At 39.5% G+C, this 21603-nt stretch overlaps 1 protein-coding gene across 1 annotated transcript in view; it reads left to right on the forward strand.

Annotated features, from left to right (window-relative positions):
• LMNB1 (lamin B1) overlaps positions 1–21311 on the forward strand; it is a 51434-nt gene extending 30123 nt beyond the window's left edge. Inside the window, exons 4-11 of the mRNA XM_090276651.1 lie at positions 406–576; positions 1951–2076; positions 7330–7550; positions 8371–8596; positions 10497–10601; positions 13806–13925; positions 18499–18606; positions 20992–21311. Of these exons, the coding sequence (XP_090132777.1) occupies positions 406–576; positions 1951–2076; positions 7330–7550; positions 8371–8596; positions 10497–10601; positions 13806–13925; positions 18499–18606; positions 20992–21033 (1119 nt within the window). The 3' untranslated portion in view covers positions 21034–21311. The remainder of the gene's footprint in view (positions 1–405; positions 577–1950; positions 2077–7329; positions 7551–8370; positions 8597–10496; positions 10602–13805; positions 13926–18498; positions 18607–20991) is intronic.
• Positions 21312–21603: the final 292 nt, after the last annotated feature.

Below are 21603 nucleotides of genomic sequence, written 5' to 3' on the forward strand. Positions count from 1 at the left end.
TGACAAGTTTAACTTTTCATGTGGATTTTTTCCAGAGGTGTCCTTAGAATCATCAATATGACAATTTAGAAAAACAGTCACTGTTCAGTATTCATACACAGCTATCCATCATTGCTTTAGTAAGTCTTCCAGGCTATTCCTTGCCTTCAGTGAAAGGAATAGCTATGCTATTGAAAAGAAACAAAATTCCCAGGGCTTGACATGCTACCATTTCTGTTACTAGTTCCATCTCAAAAATCTTCTCATTTGGAAACAAAGGCAAAAAACCGTATTCACAGGCCTTGCCCTAGGACAGGCATGAGGAGGTTGGTATGTAAAACTTCAGATGGCTCTGATGTCACTCAGACTTGCACCAAGGCAGCCGTGGTGAGTAACTTGGTTTTATATCCTTTCTCCCTGCCCCAGGAGATCAATGAGACCAGAAGGAAGCATGAAACTCGCTTGGTGGAGGTGGATTCTGGGCGTCAGATTGAGTACGAGTATAAGCTGGCTCAGGCCCTTCATGAGATGAGGGAGCAGCATGATGCCCAGGTCAAGCTGTACAAGGAGGAGCTGGAGCAGACTTACCACGCCAAAGTAAGCAGAGCAGCCTCCACTGAGCACTGGACTAGCCCCTCAGCTGTGACTCGGTCGTCTGAAGAATTGACTTCATGTCTGTGTGGTCTAGTTTTCTTAAGTGAATTCTCCTAGTCTTCATAAATATAGAAAATGGATTTAAAAAAAACAGCAGTTGTCTCTAAAGTAAATGTTACTAGAAATTATTCAAAGAAAATCCAATTATTCTAATTTTATCCAGGATGAGGGTTTATCTCTTTGTTCCATTGATATTCATTGTCATGTTGTAGTAGTAAAACCCGAGCCATCTGAAAGTCGTTTTTTTCCAACAAGAAGTACCAACCATTGCTGTCCTACGAGTGTATCCTCGCGACTAAACAAACGCTGGACTGTGTCTGCTCTGACTTCCAGATCATCATTGTTTATAGGTTGTGATCACCACACTGGGGGCTCTTTTGAACGAAGGTCAAATGCAAAGTCTGATATCTCTTCCTCTGACACTTCTTTTTTTCATTTAAAAAGTACTATAGAAACTTCCCACTTATATTAGCAGACTCTGCAAAAATTCGTAAAATCACCAACAAATACAAGCTTTCCTAGTAAATAATTTTACCCCCATGTGTTAAATGTTACATAATTTGATTAAAAAGCATTATTAGTAAGAGACTTAGAAAATTAGGGTGATAGACATGTTGAAAATAATTTCTATTGCATGACCTTAAACTGGTCACTTTGTGTAGCAGTAATTGGTTGGTGAAAGGGAGAGGTCTTTTAAATATTTCAATTCTCCAACACTTATCCTAGTGCTGGGCGTTGTACTGGGAAGTGGAGGAATGAAAGTAAGTGTCGGTCCATCACATAGTCTGTGGCCTTAGAGGGAGCCAGGGAAGAGTCGACATATGTAAAAATGTGTCTGAGACACGTGCAGAACAGAGTGTGATAGGCATTTGAAGGGACAGGATATGGACTCTACCTGAGGAGCTGTTTTTTGCTTCTGAAAGAAAGTTTCTGTCTGGTTTCAAATAATTTATCAATTTGTGCTTTCTGCCTGTTTTCTTTGTATTTTGTATTATTTGGTAGGAAAACAAACATCACCATGGTTAAATTGCTACTCTCCTGTCTCCTTATTAGCAGTAGTATCTGAGACATAGAGATGTAATGGGTGAAATATTGGAGTGCTTAACTTTGGGTAAAGACCCAGGTATATTAGCTCATGCATTGAAACACTTAGGTAATTTTTCCCATGTCAGCCAACTTCATGATGCTTTTCCTGTTTCATCAACCAGTTACCAGCAGGGCTTAGGTTTGAAATGAAATACCTTAAGATGAATCATACTTCCTCATTTGTTTGTTCTAACGCACTAGATAAGACTGAGTATGGTGTGCTTCTTTCAGCTCGAGAATGCCAGGCTAGCATCAGAGATGAATACTTCTACTGTCAACAGTGCCAGGGAAGAACTGATGGAAAGCCGTATGAGAATTGAGAGCCTTTCATCTCAGCTTTCTAATCTACAGAGAGAGGTAAGTGAGTATCTTCTCCTAAGAAGACTCTTCACCATGGTAATCTACAGGGCTTTGCTCTGACACTTTTTAGAGAAGGTAGGATTTTTCTGCACTTTGGTTTCGCAATGCTCCCCAGATTGTTTTTCATGTTGCATTGCTTCTTCCAAACAGAAGACTGTTATTCTTTTTTTTTTTAATGATTTTTTAAAGATTTTATTTAATTTTAGAGAGATGAAAAGGGAGGGAGGAAGAGAGTGAGAGAAACATCAATGAATAAAAGAAGAATACATTGACTGGCTGCCTCTTGCATGCCCCCAACTGGGGACCTGGCCCGTAACCCAGGCATGTGCCCTGACTGGGAATTGAACAAGTGACCCTTTGGTTTGTAGGCCTGCACTCAACCCACCGAGCCATACCAGCCAGAGCAATACTATTATTCTTAAATTAATAGATTACCCAGAGCTAACGGAGTTGTCCTTGAGGAAGCAAGCTGCTCATTTATTCCCTGGCCTTATCCCAAGACCCAGGTTTTCTGACCTACCCAACAGCCGCATCTCCACACAATGCTCTGCCCATCAAGCTCCTTTTTCATTGCATTGGAGCCACAATGAAGAAAAACAGGCAAAGACTCTGTGTGGGCAGTAAATGTTTTGTGTTTCCAGACAAGTTCTCTCTTGGGAGATAGCACTAATTTGTGTATTAAGTAAATTCTTAATGACGTTCATTCATTGGTGCACCTAGTGACAGATGACTGCGTTGTGTTGTGGTTGGGCTGTGTGGGCTCTTACCTGTACGTGATGACGTGCTCTAGGTGCAGCGTTAGCAGGCGTGGATGCTGCTTGAAACCTGTTTCAGTCTAGGATGCTGCTGTGGATACAAAGTTCACGTACAACCACGTAGTACTCGGAATGCTTCAACAATCTACTGCTCAACTTAGTTACTTGGAAAGGAACTTCAGCTTCTGTTTGCTTTAAGGGAGGAAGTCTTATTTAAAATTTTTCCTTTTTTTCTTTTTATTTATTTTTAGTAAAATCTTTTTCTGATTATAAAACTGAAAACATTTATTGTAGGGATTTAGAAAACAAAGCAGACAGTGACTTACATAAAATAGGGTGCTGTAAAAAAAACATTAAAATCGAAGCTTTTACATTGCCTCAGCGGGTACTTTATTACTCACAACATGAATATAAAACTTATTTTAGACCTGTTTTGTTCTGGTAGTACTTTGAAGTTTTCATGTAACAGTTAAGCTGAAAGGACCTTTGAGTTCACTCAATCCAACCACAGACGTAGATGAGTTTAATGACTTGCCCAGAGGCTGTAGAGTAATGAATGGGTTTCTCTCCTAGTTCCCAATTTTTCACTTTATACCTCACTCTCTTCAAATATTTTCTTTTAGGAATATAACAGGTAATCTTGTTTTTCCATTACAGCATCTTAACAGGTACAGTTCCCAGAGTAGGCCTCTCTGTTCTTACTCTGAGTTGACATTTAACTACTTTTCCTCCATTTAATAAATTACATTCCAGTTATCTTCCTTCAATTTCAAATTTCTCTCTCTTTTATTTATTTACTTTTTGACTGCTGTTTAAGCCACTTGGTTATGCTAGGAATAGAGGCTTTACAGATGAGGAGACTGAGACTTGCCTTGGTTAGGTAGTGGCGGGCTGTGAAGCCTGGTAGCCGTGTCTGCCGACTGCTTCCCTGCTTGCCAGTTAGTTATGTTTCCATCCTTCCAAGTTTTTTTGTTTGTTTGTTAACTTCAGGTTAGTGGATTTTAAATGATGTTAGGCAGGGCCCAGGGGTTTCTTGGAATGAACTGCTTAGGAAATAGGAGAAGAGCACCTCCTTCAACCAGAATAGTTTTAAATTTCTCTGTTGGGGGGCAGGGAGTGGAGATCTTGTCCTCTATTGATTACTGGTATCAGATCTTATAAGAAATAATACATCTTGAGGAATATCTTTATTAAAGTTTAGCCTTAGAAAGACCATTAAAGAGAAATAAGCCATTTCTCAATATTTTCGTATTGTATATCTTAATAGTATTTGTTGTTGAGTCATACCAGTTTCATCATGCTGCCTGTTAGGCCACAGAATTTCCTTTCAGTTATATGACTCATGTTAGCGAAGTACGTCTTAAATTTTACTTAAAATTGATATAGCCTTTAAAATACTGACTTGAGAAAATATTTTTAAATTCTAGGTGGTAGCAGTATTATGATGGTTTGGAATTAGGAATTTCATATATGCCATTTCTCTCTAGATCATTTTACTTTGGCCAAATTAATTGGTTGGTCAGTCCCTTTGGCTCCCAGGAGTTTCCAGTGGTACTCGGAAAGCATATCTAATATTTGTTTCTTTAGCACCCAGACTCTGGAAATTGCTATAGCAGCTAGAGCATAGTAAACTAATACAATAAACTATTATATACTATGAAATAAAAAAAACAAGACCATTAGAAGTCAGTCATAAAATGTTAGAGTTAGAAGTGGGATCTTACAGATAATCTGGCTGGACCTCTTCATTTTCTAAATGTGTTGCTGGTTTAGTGAGTGCCATGAGTCTCATATGTTGTTAAGGGCAGAATTGGGAAGAAGAATTTAGGTCTATTTCTCATGTTGCATTCTATGTATTTCATTACATAACAGATAGAGTGCAGCTATTTAAAATATAATTAAAATATTTCTACTTAAACTACAAAATAATTCAGGGTAAACTTTAGAACATTTTTATGCCTACATTTTGATTTTTCCAATTTAAAGACCTATAGCATCAGAGGCAGACAAATAGGGACATTTTGGGGTTTCTAAATCTAGGCTCAGGTTATCGCTAAACCTTGGGTAGTTTATGTCTTTCAACTCCTTTAGATTCCTCCTCGTTGCTCATTTTGTGTACCTCCCACATGGGACCTGCAGTGAAGAGATTGGCTAAAGAAGAGACATTTTGAGTTTATATATTTTTTCTTTTGGAGGAAAGAAAATATAAGAAACCTAAGGGGGAAAAATAGTTTAGAGCATGTTTTTCTGCAACTGCAGGTACCTGCCAGTTCTCAGGCAGGAATCATGTTTGCTATCACTCTTATGATGAGTGCCTGCTTCTGATACAGAATGTCAGATGCTGCTCTGAATTGCAGTTCACTGATTGACTGGTTATTTTTTAAACAGCTTTTTTTACTTCGGCATAATTCTAGGTTAACCCAAAAGTTGGAAAGATGGTGCAGACAGTTACCCCATCTCTCTCACCCAGTTCCCCCCATCGTTAGCACTTCGTACCGTGGTCAGAACTAAGACACTGGATTTCACCACATTTCCTATTACTCCCATTTTTCTGTTGCAGGCGCCACGTCTCCCTAGCCTCTTCTGGTCCATGACAGTTTCTCAGGCTTTCCTTGTTTTTCATGACGATGACAGTTTTGAGGAGAACTAGCCAGACATCCTGTAGACTGTCCCCCAGTTTGGTTTTATCTGGGTTTATCATGCTTAGACTGGGGTTATGGGTTTTAAGTGCCCTTCTTGTTATATCATATCAGAGATTACGTGACATCCATGTTACATCATTGGCGATGTTAACCTTTATAATTGGTTACATCCATGTTACATAATTGGTGATGTTGACCTTTATAATTGGTTATGATAGTGTTTGCAGGTTTCTTCACTGTCAAATTACTATTTTTCCCTTTCTATATTTTGCTGTTGAGAAACAAGTCACTCAGTCCAGCCCACTTTTAAGCATGGGTGAAGGGCAAGAATTCAGCTCCACCCTCTGAAGTGGGACTGTCTACACCTATTAAGTGGAATTCTTAAGTAAATGTTTATTTCTCCTTCTTTCATTTATAAATTTATCCATTTGTTTATTTGTTTATATCAGCATGGGCTAAAGGATATTTATTTTATACTTTGGGTTATAATCCAATACTACATTATTTTATTGGCTTGGATTGTTCCAGTTTTGGCCATTAGGAGTGCTGTCAGGTGAGTGACCATATCCTCCCATTCAGAGCACTTCTTTACTTACTGGTGCTGTTGAATATATGATGCTCCAGGCTCATCTTTTATTTTTTTGGCCCTCTTGCGGACAGGGCTAGGTAATACATGTATATATGCTAACCTGCATTTATATACTTATTTGTCTACCTATATTTATATTAAGCTACATGCAAGTTCATACTGATGTCTCTGACTCATACCCCATACCTCAGGGTTCATTTTAGGCTTTCCTTTCTCGCTTACCTGTAATTTTTCTTTCTGACAGTAAGAAACCTGGTTTCTGCTGTCCTGTTTACTTATTTGTTCAACCCCAGTATACATATAAAGCAGTTCCAAATTTTTTTTTTACCTTTACCCCTGTGAGAAATAAATCTATTTAGAGTGTAGTGTTTCTGCACAGTGTAGAGCTCCTCTTTTATCTCTAGTCTTCCAGGCTTAATTTTTGCAGTTGGTACCTTTTCTGACCTGCTCTGATGCAGCTGTTTGGGATTCCAAGGGCCTAAGCTATATCCATCCGTCTTTTTGAGTTGATTACCTTTGTCACTTTCTGAGGCAACTGAGATGAATTCTGCCTTGGAGAAATACAGAAGAATAATTACCTAGTGAGTCGCAAGGTTGCAGAGATGAACTTTCTGGTACAGGATTTGTAATTTCTCATTTTTTAAATAACAGATGGAAAGCTTATATATTTACAGTAACATTTTACAGACCACACTGTGATGTGTGGTTTTTGCATGCTGACTGAGCATGAGAGAGCACAGCAGTCCAGAAGGGATAGCACTGTCCCTGAAGGGATGGCCGGGACCCCTTTTCTTTGTTTCCTGAAGAGTTCCAGCAGGTCTCTAGAACATACCCACCTTTTTTTCTTTTGTCGATGAGTTTCTTTTTAGTTCTTGACTTTTGTTAATTTATACTTCTAAGCTCAAAGGCTTGTAAGAGAGCCAGACTTGACTTTTATTAAAACCACGGTTTAAAATTTTATTTTATTTGGCCAAATACAGAAAAATTATATGTACGTTTATAACATATCTCATGGATATATCTTTGTTTTTTTGGGGGGGAGGGGCAATTTTATAATCCAAAACTTCTCTGTGGATTGTATTTTATATTGGAGGACTTTTGGTTTTTAATTTCTTAAAATCAAAATCTCTTGAATTCTAATGTTAGCCATTCCTTAAGTTCTTTTTGTTTTCTAGTCCAGGAAATGGTTTATAGTTTAAAATAGCTGTCTCGTGCTCATGTGGGACTGTTCCTAGAAAGTAAATGTGTTCCCTTGAATCTGAAGTCTAGAGCATGTTTGGAGAGGATTCAAGAGTTGGAGGACTTGCTTGCTAAAGAAAGAGACAACTCTCGGCGCATGCTGTCTGACAAAGAGAGAGAGGTGGCAGAGATACGGGATCAGATGCAGCAGCAGCTGAACGATTACGAACAACTTCTTGATGTAAAGTTAGCCCTGGACATGGAAATCAGCGCTTACAGAAAACTCTTAGAAGGCGAAGAAGAGAGGCGAGTAACTTCGGTGTCACCCTGCCTCAGTCTCCTTTTTGCCCCACCCATTTTTATTTTAAAAAAAAAAAGGGATTGGGTTTTATTTTAAAACAATTAAGGCAACTTTAAATATTTTCTGTCATTACTTATAACACCTAAGTGTTGAGGTGTAAGTATATACCTCAGCAACAAAAACTCTTTCTCAAGCAGTCTTTTTGTTATTATTACTATTGTTATAATAAATGCTGAACTGTGTCAGGATGGAGGAGTCTTTCCCTTGGATTTAAAATGTTTTGATAATTTATGTTGTAAAATATCAGATTTACTGAAAGAGACTTTATACTTATTTTTCAAATCAGCTTAGCATTTTATCCTTTTAACACCTATTCTCAGAAAAAAGTTCCAAAGGAAAAGTATGTGATTTAGAATAAAAAAAACCATTCAATTCCAATGTTTATGTACATTGTGATTATGTCTTTGTAAAAAAGAAAATACAGGCATGACAATGTTAAGTACACTAAATCTGCCAGTGTTTATGACAGGGTGATGGGTACCTGGGACAGTTTCTTCCCCTTCTTTCCCAACCTTCTGCATTATGGTTATATTCTATTGTGGGAAAACCCCTTCAAATTACTATATTTTATTAAATAAAGTTGATGGTGGACATCCTAGCACAAAGAAGTTTATCTTAGTTAAGATGCATACCAGCTTTTGTCTAACAGGTCGCCAGTTATGTTTTCCTTTAGCAATGCCCCTGCAGGATACCAGTACCCATTTTCTTTAAGGTAGGAGGGGCATATATGTCTCATAAACTGAATGTTCTGCTTCTCCTGTATAGGTTGAAGCTTTCTCCAAGCCCTTCCTCCCGTGTGACAGTGTCTCGAGCATCCTCGAGTCGCAGCGTGCGCACAACCAGAGGAAAGCGGAAGCGAGTTGACGTGGAAGAGTCCGAGGCGAGCAGTAGCGTTAGCATCTCTCATTCCGCTTCAGCCACAGGGAATGTCTGTATTGAAGAGATAGATGTTGATGGAAAATTCATCCGCTTGAAGAACACTTCTGAACAGGTATAAAACCGACCCACTTTTTCCCCCAGTCAGCCTTTGCTGATTGGTGGATCATCTTGCAACTCCTCAGCCTTTACTTGGATTCAGTAGTCTTCACTTAAATTCATGAAGAAAATATAAATAAAATAGGAGGGGAAGAGGAGCTGGTGCTCTCAGTGGTTTGAAGATTTTCTTCATTAGCCCTTTACAAAAGATTCAGGGCTTTTTTTTTTCACTTCTGGTCCTTTTGTCACAGTGGCCTTCCTGGGGATGAATTATTGTTACTACCTGCCCTACCCAGATTTCTGAAAAATATGGAGTGTGGGTGTAAATGGTGGGTATTCTTTTATTTTTTTTATTTTTATTTTTTTTTTAACTTTTTTTTAATGTTTTTTATTGATTATATTGTTACAACAGTTCCAATTTTCTCCCCCTTGTTCCCCTCCACCCAGCACCTCCCTCCCCCAGCAATCCCCCCAAGTCCATACCCCTGGTTCGTAAAAATTAACTATCCCCCCCCTCTCAAATATTAGGACCCTTTGTAATCTTGTAAAGGACAATGGGCGAAGGTCTCAAGCTCCTCTAGCTGCTTCAAGCTGGACATGGTCGTCGTCCTACCTACCCTTGGGTCCAGAAAACCCTAATAAGAGTGGGGGTGTGGAGGGGAGGGTGGCCTTCCCACATGGGGAAGGATTGTGCAGACTCCAGGTCAGTTGGCTGTCTCCGGTCAACGGCGTGCTTGGTTTAACAGGCTGGCATCCTTGTTGTATTCTGGGGCAACAGATTTGGCAACAGGGTTAAAAGGCATCATTCAATCCATAACCACTAGATGACAAAAGGCAGGGATTAATTTTTCAATGTTCCATATTAGGGGTGGGTATTCTTTTAATAAGGGAAGGAAGTACGAGCCAGACTGAGATATATGCAGGAGTGTTTTTCTCTAAATGAATGAATGAATGAATGTTAATGATTTAACTGATATTAAAAATAATATTAAGCCCTGTCTTGAAATTACTTGTTTAAAAATAAACGTAAAATATTCTAGGCAATTCTGGAGTTTCGAGCTGGGGTTTTGAGTAGTGAAGGTCCACCCTGACTAGGCATCATGGAGCTGGGGCTCTGCAGGGTGTGAGCCGATGCTGGAGGCGCAAGGGCGTGAAAGCTCTCTTGCATGTGGATGAAGAAGTAATTTGGATGGGCAAAGGAGCACTAGCAGTTCTGATACTAAAGACAATAGGCTCTCAGCCTTCTCAGTCACAACATCAAGTGCTAAAGTACAGAGTAGCCACTGCTGCTCCATTGTTGTAGTTTGGCTATTTTTCCGAGCTGTTCTGAGGATGGCTGTCAGCCTGCTTTATTCTTGTCTTTGAGTTAGAGATGGCTGTGAGTCAGAGTAGGTGATTGCTCTTTTTGCTTCCTGGGCCTTCCCTCCCGTGTCCGGTGGTCTGGATCGCTCGGGGCCTGGAGTTGACAGCTGGCACTTGGGGCTGGCTCGTTGCATCACTGACCCTTTGTGAGCCCCCTTTAGGTAAGAGAGTTAAGTGTGGGCAGAAGCGGTATAGGTGCGAAAGAAAAGAGACAATTTCTTCCTTCTGTTTCTAAGCTTAGATTAAGCACGTGTTAGATGTTTATAATTATGATTATGGCAGATGTGTTGTAAATTTAAAAGACCCACCTGATCTAACAGAAAGACCCCTTTCTTCCAGTTTTGTCATCTTTAAAATTAAGTACCTTAATAATTAAAACTGCAGCATTCTCAAAGTTACTGTTTTGCTGAATAACAAAGCCATGTTTTCTTTTTACAATAGGAAAATATGAATCAGGGGAAGTCAACCATAAAGCTAGGTTAACTGCCTATATAGATTCATTTATTTGGTTATTCCATAACTGTATATTTGAAGTGACCTTGTTTTGTGAATAGGATCAACCAATGGGAGGCTGGGAGATGATCAGAAAAATTGGAGACACATCAGTCAGTTACAAATATACCTCAAGATATGTGCTGAAGGCAGGGCAGACTGTTACAGTAAGTAAATTTATTCATCATTTAACTTCAATGTCTTAGCTAACAGTTAAAGTAATTCAGGAACATTTTTGGCTTAAAGAGAAGCATTTTAGAAATGGGCATTAAAATGTCTTTGACATTATTAGGGAATCATACATGCTATTAAAGATTTTAAAAGTTTTGTGTTATTGAGAGTGGCAATTACCTATTAAAAGTGAAAGAATTGAACTATGAATTCTTTTTATTTTAGCTACACTACTAGATACAAAACAATGATCTCTTAACTGATAATTGTAGCCCAGGGTAATTCAGAAGATATGGCTTGGCATAAAGAACAGTTAGGAAGATAATCTGTTAATGCCAGTGGTCTGCCTTAAAGCGACAGGTTTTAGTCTTGGACGAGCATCAGAATCTGTAGTGTTTTGGTGTCCAGGCCCCAGCTTGCCCTTAGTCACCATTTCTAGTGTTGGGATAAGGATCTACTTATATTTTGTTTTTTTAAATTTTATTTACTTTTGGAGAGAGAAAGGAAGGGAGGGAGAAAGAGAGGGAGAGAAACATTGCTGTGAGAGAGAAACATTGATTGGTTGCCTTTTGTATTTGCCCCGACTGGGAACTGAACCCGCAACCCAGGCATGTGCCCTGACTGGGAAATGAACCAGCGGCCTTTTGCTTTGTGGGACGAGGCCCAACCCACTGAGCCACACTGGTCAGGGCCTACTTACGTTTTCAGTGATAGGCACTGCTGTAAGGAGTCAGCTCTTCAAACAGTATTTTAGCACAAGTTACATGTATCAGAAAGATGGGCCATGTGCCATTCTGGTTCTATTTTGAGTTCTAAATGGTTTTCTTTGTGGTTCTGAAATACCACATCTTCAATAGTTACTAAATATCATTTGCTCATTTTTTAGAGAAGTATGCTTCATGGATCAAACACAAGGTTTCTTTGCTTTTGCTTAGTAAATAGATTTAGCAAACAATAATATATGTTAGCTTTGATAGAGATTTTAAAGAAATCCTATTTTCCTCCCTAAAAAGTGTAGAGATGACTGTCTTTTTATCGATTCTTTAAAAAGAATTATTAAACATGTTTTGAATTTTGATTGATATAAACCTTATTAGTGTATAAGATCATAGGCTCAAGAAGTTAGACCTTCTATTTAAAAAAATGGATTCATAGAGCTTGATGCCACATTGTGAAAGTATCACATGCTAATTTTATAATAATGCGTAAAAATGGGAACAAATATCCTACCTACTTTATCTTTTCTTCTCCTTAGTAATTACTATAGTGAGAGAAAATTGTTTAGCCTTATTATATGTCCTATGGAAACTGCATAATGTAGTGGAAAGTATCTAACATTTTAATTCAGAAGATTCAGATTTGAGCGTGCTCTGTATCTCTTTCAAGTAATGTGAAACCATTATGCCAGTCATCTGCGTTTTCCGCTGCATATGGTTCCTCGGGGACTAAAATAGTTATGTAGTCTATAGGGCTAGTGGAGAACTCAATTATTGTATAAAATAATGTAATGCGTTTGTTTCTCTAGTTGGTAGCATTAAATATGAAAAGTTCTTTGGAACATGGTAGTTGTGTTCTATAAAATTGTAGACGGCAATAGTGAAGATGAGCTTAAAACTCTAGAACAGAAATAAGAGAACTACATATGTAATTTTAATTTTTTTTGTAGCCACATTAAAAAACATGTGAAATTAACTTCAATACTACATTTTATTTAGCTCAAGATATCCAAAATATTATCATTTCAACATGTGATCTATATAAAAAATTATGTCAGATATTTATTTTTTTTTGAATTGCATCTTCCGGGCTTACTGATATCCTTACAGCATGTCTCAGTCTGGACCAGTCCCATTGCAGGTGCTCACAAGCCACGGATGGCTGCCATACTGAACAATTTTAGGTTAAATTGCCCAGTAAGATTACTGATATTTTGATTATTATTCATACTACTACAACTTCATGATTCCATGTGGACTAGCAACAAGTATCACTTGCAATTAGGGAAACACTGTCGGTCCATGTAATCTGGTGTTGTCCCAGGTCTAGTGCCTTTTTTCAGTTTTTTCCAGTAAGTGCTCCCTGGCCCTTTCCATCTATCATGCTGATGGAAGATTTGGAAGCTTCAAGTGAGCTAGAGAGGAAGGGCTCTCCTAATCAGGAATTCATAAAAATTTTTTTCCATTTAAAAATAGGCCTGCCTATATATACCATCCTCAGTCTTCTTTTGCCATCAGATAGCCCATTATATTGTAAAACAATTTATGGGGTAGAGAACTTTACCATTTTCATATGATCGGGACTGGTAGTAGTATCCCTACAGATGAGGCCATTGAAGTTCACAGAGGTGTCATGATTTGTCCGGGATTCAAACCTATGCTTTCTACCGTGACGTTTTCTCCACTTTACCCATACTCTTCTGCCAAGAATACATTAAAAACATGGCAGAATTTTTCATGCTACTGAGAAGGAAAATATAATTATTTTCTTTGTTTTGTCTATTTCGATAGCACTCATATTATCCATTGACTAATGGGTGACTTGTCCATTTCCTGTATTCTTTTTGAAGTTCAATTTCACACACTGCATGGTATTGTGACACCGTTCCTGGCTGGAGACATAGCAGTTTCTACGAGTGTTCTCCATGGGCTATCTGCTGCAGAGGTCTGAGAGAAGTTAGTCATCTCCTATAGGCAGCTGGAGGATAGGTACTATGGGAGGGGGTCAGAGGCTCCCTTAACGTGAAGGAGGGCCCATAAAACCCATAGAATAACAGAATGGTAACAAGGAGAGCTCGTGGTCATTGAGCAAGCCAGCCACTCCATGTGGCCAGTCACTTGTTCTTGATGACAATCTCATATTTCATAGGTGCCATTTCTGTTCCATGGTGGGGGAGACAAAAGTAAGGTAACTTTCTCAAGGTTAACTGACATGTCGAGGAGTGAGGATGTGAACGTAGGCAGCTTGACTTCAGAGCTCCGTGTCATCATTTTCATTTATCAGATGAGGAAGCTGCAGCCTAGATAAGTTCTGTGGCTTCTCCTTGACACAGCTGGTTAATACAGCAAGTCTGAAGCTAGGATACAGTTCTGAGACTTTTAGAATCAGTCCTACAAACTGTTCGACTCACATTATAATGTTGTTGCCATTGGCATGTGGGATAGCTGGATTCTGAGCAAACTGATGTCCTTTTTTCCCCCCAGATCTGGGCTGCAAATGCTGGTGTTACAGCCAGTCCTCCCACAGACCTCATCTGGAAGAACCAGAACTCCTGGGGCACTGGTGAAGATGTGAAGGTTATTCTGAAAAATTCTCAGGGAGAGGTATGGCCGCTTTATCAGGATCACTTCGGTGTAAAGTTCATCAAGCAAGTGTGATTGCTTTGTAAAACCAAATTGAAACACAAAGTAACTGATTTTTTAAATCAGACCAAGACTTTAGAGTAATTCCAGGTGAAACTGACTTGAGGAATGGAATGTGAGTGTATGACAGAGTACAGATTGTTACCACAGGCCCTGGAGTTGCTGCACATTGGCTTTGTGCCTTTGGGCACATTCCTTCACCTCTTGTTTTCTTTAAAACAGAGTTACGACAATACAAATGAGATAACATTGGTATAGTGAGAATAATATAAATGAGAATATCCTGGGAGATGCTAGGAACAGTATCTGGCCTCTAGTGAATGTTTACCTGTTATTAATCTTGTCACTAAGCTCCCAGTGTTTGTGAAACTTCGCATTTAAAGATTGTGGAGTTTGGAGATCTGCTTCATGTGTATGTTTTCAACATGTCAGTCCTAGAATTCTTGTCAAAGAACCTTATCTACCCTCAGCTGTCAGGTAAAGTCACTGGTGCCCCCAGCACACACGCACAGAGATGACAGTGTCTGTGAAGGAGGGTGTGGCGTCAGGTCAAACCACAATGTTCCGTAGGGGCTTCTTCTTCCGCAGGGCCCGGCGTAGGCTTGTGCCCTGCACAATCTCATCAGGGTGTCTGCTCTCACTAGAGTAATACTATATGAAGGGCAAGGACCTATTCTGATTTTTTTTCTTGCTTGCTTTTCTTTTTCTTTTTTTTTTTTTTTTTTTTTGGCAGTGTGTCTAGCACATAACAGACATTCAGTAAGATAAGATAAATCAAACATGAACCTTCACTAAGTTCAGAGAAATAAAGTAAGTAACAGCATTCATTATGGGGTCTGAGGTGTTTGCATAAGAAGTCCCGTGCCTGGCCCCAGTCCCATCCCTCCCTCACTGCAAACATGCTGATGATTAGACCGCTCTGCGTAAGGAGATCACTGAAGAACGAAGAGTGCCTCTCATCTCAGACTGAGGCTGTGGTGGAAATGGCATCTGATTTTTTTTCTCTGTGGACCTCAGTATAGTTGTGTGATATTTTTGGGTGCATTTGGGGAGTTCACCTCCAAACACCTGCTGGGTCCTCAGGGTGAGGGAGTGTTACACAATGCCTTCCATAATTCATAGACTTCAAGGTGCTGGATCTTCCTCCTGCTCTCTGTGTGGAAGCAGAAGCCCTTGCTGCTGCCTTCAGCACTGGAACCCTTCCCAGCTGTTGCGGGTGCTGCCACCTAAGTGCTAGAATTACTGTGGCTGCTCTGCTGCTAGTTTCCCCAATAACTGAAATTGGCAGAGTACACCAAAACATGGTTAGGAGTGGCGACTTGCTCAGATTGAAAAGCACTATTATAAGGCCGATGAAATAGGCTTTTGTGAGCCTTGGAATCTAGTTGCCATTCATACCATTTCTTTCTGTGTGAAAATGTGTTCCAACTTAAAAGTAATCTACATAGGAGGACATTTGGAATGCAGCAGGTTTAAAAGCCCATGCAACAGATAACAATGACGTGAATAAAGCAAATACCAAAACATGGGACGTGCCTCAAGGTAGTGTTGTCGATGACGTTTTCATAAAGCGAACTGAAGCTCTTAGTTCCCTTCGTAATTCAAACCAAGGCTTCAGATTAGCTGGTTTGTCTGTGTTAACGAACTATGGCCTCCTGCTTGCTAGGCTGTATTAAATGACCTCTGCCAGGAGCAAAGGCAGTATCACAATATAGTTATTTATTTCTGTAGTTGTCAGATGACTACTTTTGGCATCTTTTTATTTAATTCTGTTAGGACCATGTTTATTAGTAGGTCCCAGACCATATTTTCAGCCATCTATAATTACCACCGGAAACAACACTCTTGTAAGATGGAAGGTAATTGGCTTAAGTCAGTTTAATTTTCTGTGTGTATTTTCTTCTTGCTGAGTCGTTGAAAATATCAGAAAACCCAATTAAATGGGCTTTAACATAATGGGAACATGTGGGTTCATAAACCAAAGATGCAGAGGTAGCAGGCTTGACCTGTTGGCTCAACCAGTGTCCCCAAGGGGCTTTCTGTTGCTCTGCTTCCCGAGTCGTCTCCCCGGAGATTCAGGATCGCTGCTGGCTGCTCCTAGAGGCACATCATTTCAGGCTGGCCTGGGATGGGAAGGCATCTTCCCTGTGAGCTGCTTGTCCTGGGCTTCAGTCTCACAGTACCCATTTGGATCGCAGCCCCGCCTCACACCAGTTCCTGGAGTCAGGAGGACAGAGTCATCTGGGCCCTCCTTCCCTGCCATAGCTGGGTCACCCTCGGCTCCTTGTGACACGCGCCTCTTCTCTCCGCGGGAAACTGGGGACTCTCACTGAGAAATGGGGGAGGGGGCACTAGATGATTAAAAACAGCAAATGTCACCCCAATAAATAAAATGTTTTTGTATGAGGGAAATAAATAAATAAATAAAGCAGTCTCTCTGTACCTTTTAGAATAGCGGCAGAACTGGAACTTCTGCATGTGCAAACGATTACATGTATATACAGAGACATCAGAGTTTAACAGTCAGCTCCTCCATTAACAAAAAGTACCCTGATTTGTAGCATTTACTGATTTCTGTGGTATAACCACTCCCGCCGTGGTGATTTCAGGCTACCACCAAGCCGTCACGGAACACAGAGCTGTGAGGAGATAGATGAGCACACTAGCTGGTCCGAGCTGGCCTCTGTGCCCTGCTGCAGACACGAGTGTGCTTTTGTGTGCCCATGGCTCACCCTTAGTGCCCTTTATACAGAGACCATTCGTGTGTACTTGTCACTTAGAGGGTTGGGTGTCTAGCCAAGAGGAATTTTTTTTGGTAAAGACATTTATCTGTGAGCATCTTGAATAATAACAAAGTCCTAGACGTAAACCTAACAACTTTTGGTTCTAAATTTGTTCTATTATTTTTCTCTCTAAATTTTTAGACAGTACGTATTTAGCTCATTCATTTTCCATGCAGGTTTTCTGCATTAGAGTAACTGGTTTCTAAATGTCGTCAAAAGGAAAAGTGCTTAACTAAAGGCTTATGTTAAAAGTAGTTATGTTGAAGTAATTCGTAATTAATAAAGCTGGGCAAGGTGCTGTTTTCTGAGCTTCTCATTCAAGGCCGATAGTCTTGTTACATCATGGGCTTCAATAAGAGCCAGTGTTTCCAATGGGATGTGTTCACTGGCACTGGCTGCTAGAAGCTAGAAGGTGAGGAATCTAACAGATTTTGACTTTTTTCCCCTAATTTTAAGATGCATTGAGGAAACCTGGGTACTTTGAAAACTTTTTGAGAATCTTTTCTTTTATGTATGCTACCATTTCTCAATTGATGTCTTAGTTCAAAGAATTGTAATTGATCTACAGGTTCAAATGCTTTTTCTTTTTTTAGTAGTGCTAACTTGGTTAAAGCTGGCACATACTTGTGAAAATGGCGATTTGTATGTGTAGACATAGACTGATCTCACAGAATTGAAGTTTCTGGCTAATTGAGAGACTCAGAATGGACCATCTTCCCTGGCCCTGCAACAATGATCAAAATTCCCCACAAACTACTACTGCGCTAGCTTACTTTCTTCACAGATTGTATCCTTGGACATATATAAAATTGAAGTCTCATTTTTATGACGCTTTTGGTTTTCTTCCTCTGCCATTTTCAACTAGCTGGTCTGTGTTAAATTTCAGATAAGCTTTCACTGACATTACTTCAGCGTCTTCCTCTTCCTCTAAAGGAGTTGTCTTTCTTGAGTGACCTTAGCACACAGCACATAGCTCTCTGGGACACTCACTCACTTGCTGCCAGATCATCACGTTGGCTGTGGGCTTCAGACAAACAACAAAAACAAACAACACTGCAATCGTGTGAGTCGGCGGTCTCTACAGGAAAGTCATCTGTTTTGAGCCTTTCAGTGGCAAATGGAAGCAGTTACTTTCCCACCGTCAGGGAATGACAGGAGTCTATTTTATGTGTGGAATACATCGTCTCTAACTTCACTAGTATGTTATTAGCCCATAGTTCTCATTGGTCTTGTTGCCATCTCACCCAAGAGGAGCCAGTTGTGAGGAATGAAAGGTGCTTGTCCTTTTCATCTCCCTGGGCATCTGGTCCTGCTGCTGCCAGGGCCCCTGAGATCACAGCAGGTGCCTCCAACTTCATTTTATTCAGCATTTAGTTAGCACATCCTCTTTGCTAGGAGCTGTTACTCAGTATTCCTGTGGAGTGTTAAAAAATGTAGTGTGCCAGATCATTTATAGAATTCTTAGTGGCAGAATTGGGTAAAAAGCAGTGGAAACTGCTGCTCATCAGGCATTTTGAATTGGAAACCGGTAGCCCCTCTGCAGGGAATATTGAAGATCTAAGAACCGCTACTAATTATGCAAAAATTCCTGTTCGGCAGCTAAAGCTACTGATGAACCACTTAAAAAATATTTATCTGTGATGTAGGAATGTGATTTATTAAACTTAAGTAAAGATAAGGTTCCCTGCCCCTGCAACCTTGTTGATTTTAAGTGTCATTTTAACTTAAAGTCAAACTACTCTTATTTTTAGGAGGTTGCTCAAAGAAGTACCGTCTTTAAAACAACTATACCTGAAGAGGAGGAGGAGGAGGAGGAGGAAGTAGCTGAAGTGGCTGTCCAGGAAGAATTCCGCCAGCAGGTATTACTTTAATATATTTGTTTTAAGTTTTATTAGCAGGATTCCATGAAAACCAAACCAGTAGTGGCGTTTGTTTTTCCCTTGTGTTGATGAACCAGACCAGTGATTTACAACTGGGGTTTGTTTTCCTGAGGAAAGATTCAAGATGGTACATTAGGGAACTGCAAGAAAATGTTGCCTGCCTTTCAAAAACTTTTTCTCATTATATCCAATTTCAGTTTTGTCTTTTGTTTTTTAATATACACAATATGTTATGGTAGGGTATGCATAACTGTTATGAATAAGTATATATAAGTTAGACTGCTTGCTTAAAATTATTTACTTGAGGGCTCGGGGATTGAGAAGTTTACAACATTAGAGTAAGCATCTGCATGTAAACTTAAAAAAAAACAAAGAGCAATATTCAAATTCAGTATGAAACAAAATTGTTTCTGTATTAGGTTTCTAATCATCTAATTGCAAGATAGATTTTTAGCTGATGCTTGGGCTTTTGAGAGCCCTTGAAATAAAGAAGCTTCAAATTTGATTTTAATTAACTAAATTGGAATTATTAATAACTAATGAGCCTTCAGTTTATATTCTCAAGCTGAGTCTGGTCATTAATCAAAATTCCTGTCCTTCCTTATAAGACTTCATCTTTAGATTTATCACTGGTTGTTTGCTTTGTTAGTCCCAATCCTACTCCAAATGAACATCATCCTATGTGTTTAGTCCCCATGGTTGAGAACCACTTGAGGTGGGTTATATGAGGTAGAATGAGTTTTTGGTTGCACCACTTCATACATTTCAGGGAATATTTAAGAACAGATACCTTAGACTTGGCTTTTCTGAGAAACAAGCATGGGACAATTTCCTGCCCTTAAGGAAAAAGTTATAATGACTGGAAGTGAAATAGATTATGGTGTCAGACCAGTGGCTCAGACCAGGTGGTGTAGTAGGTCAGATACTGAAGAAAGCTCTCTGGGCCACCAGAGTGATTGAGGAGACCTCTGGGAAACATGCTTGTCCAGTAATTGGAAGGATGGGCAATTACTTGGGTATGAGAAGCAGATGATGGTGTTCTGAGGGAGTTTGAATTATTTGTTGTTGCACTAACAAATCACCCCAAAACTTAGTGGCTTAAAAGAATTATTTACTTCCCATGACTGGTTTGATGGCTCAGCGAGCGCTCTGCATGATGAAGACTGCAGTTACTTATGCAGTTGCATTCAGGTAGGGCTTGGCTGGGGCTGGAATGTCCCCCAAGTCTCTCTCCATGTGGCTTTTAATCATTCATTAGTTTAGCCCAAGCTCTACAACATGGCAGCTGGCTTCCAAGAGGGTGAAAACAAAGAACACAAGCTCTCTTAAAGGCTAGGCCCAAAACTGGCACGTTGTCCCTTTTACCATATTCTCTCCGTCAGGGGAGTTGTAAGGCCAGTTCCAGATGAGGGTGAATAGTCTCCACTCTTTCTTATGTGGGGGGTGGCAAAGAATTTGTGACAATCTTTAATTCATCATAGGGGATATGTCAAGACTTAAGCACAAGGTAGATCTCTGCACCCAGTTGTATTGCAGGGTGCATGAGATAAACGAGGTTGGAAGGTGGGTGTTAAATTGACAAAGTCTGGAATGCCTAGGCAAGTAGCTGCCACACACTTCTGAGCAGAGCAGAAATGGAAACAGTATCAGAGGCATTGACTAGCAGGGAGATTGCAGGAGACATTGAGGGACTATTTAAGTGGAGATTCATTAGGCATAGTGGCTGACTTTGAGGGTAAGAGAAGAAAAACAGAAGTTAAAGATGTGTCATTTTCAGCTTTTGTGATCAGAGAAAATAATGATACCAAGGTTCAGAAGAGGGAAGATGGAAAGGCAGATCAGCTAGTCTGACTTCACAGTGGAGAATGAATGCAGTGGCCTTGCGAGTTATGGAGAAGTTTTTATGGTGACCTTCACATTTGAGTGTGAACCCAATGCGGCTGCTTCAGGAAGTGAATGTTGATCCAGCCAGCGTGTTCTGTGATGTGGTTGTTCAGAACAGAGTCCACCCATCTCTTTCCTAAGTTAGACTTGTACAAGGAGGTTAGTGGACAGTGGTTTTCAACTTCAGCTGCAGGTTAGGATTACTTAAAATTAGGAGTTTTAAAAAATTATATAAATATGTTCTCATTAAATTGATTTAGGGACCAAGGATCTAAATGTGCAGCTGGAGTTGGCAATCACCGTATTGGCATTTGTTGATGTTTTCTGGGGAAGAGGTCCCTAAGAGACAGTTAAAAAGAATAATGAGAAATGATGAGGGTCCATTTGAACATACGTAATACAGATTTGTAGTATCTTTTATTTTAAAACACTGTGATCCATTTTCTTAGTACTATTTTTTCTTTCTGTTTTCCTCATCAGGGAGCCCCGAGAGCGTCCAATAGAAGCTGTGCAATTATGTAAACTTCTCAAGTCAATTGTCTTCCTTGAAGTAAAGAAGTATGGTAATCCTTATCTACATACAGTGCAGAGCCTTCTCCGAAGCACAGAATATTTTTATATTTCCTTTATGTGAATTTTTAAGCTGCGAATCTGATGGCCTTAATTTCCTTTTTCAACACTGAAAGTTTTGTAAAAGAAATCATATCCATACACTTTGTTGCAAGATGTGAATTATTGACACTGAACTAACTGTACTGTTCGGAAAGGGTCTCTCAAATTTTTTGACTTTTTTTTTTTTTTTGTATGAGTGTTTTTTTTAAGTTCTTATGAGAAGAGGAGGGGAGGGTCAATAAACCACTGTGTTTCTGGACATAATTTGAAGATTGCTCTTATAGATTAGCAATCTGCTCTTGATTATTCTCTGCTATATATAACGGTGCTGTGAGGGAGGGGAAAGTGTTTTCAATATATCGCAATTTTGTAATGAAATTTTTTGTAATAAAAAATCAAAGCTACAATTTTTTTTAAATAGAAAAGAGAAATTTTGTAAGATGGCAATATTAACCTAATCATGTAAGCACTCTGGATGAA

This window comes from Furipterus horrens, unplaced genomic scaffold, assembly GCF_987537825.1.
Source record: "Furipterus horrens unplaced genomic scaffold, mFurHor1.1.pri manual_scaffold_5, whole genome shotgun sequence".
Lineage (NCBI taxonomy): Eukaryota > Metazoa > Chordata > Mammalia > Chiroptera > Furipteridae > Furipterus > Furipterus horrens.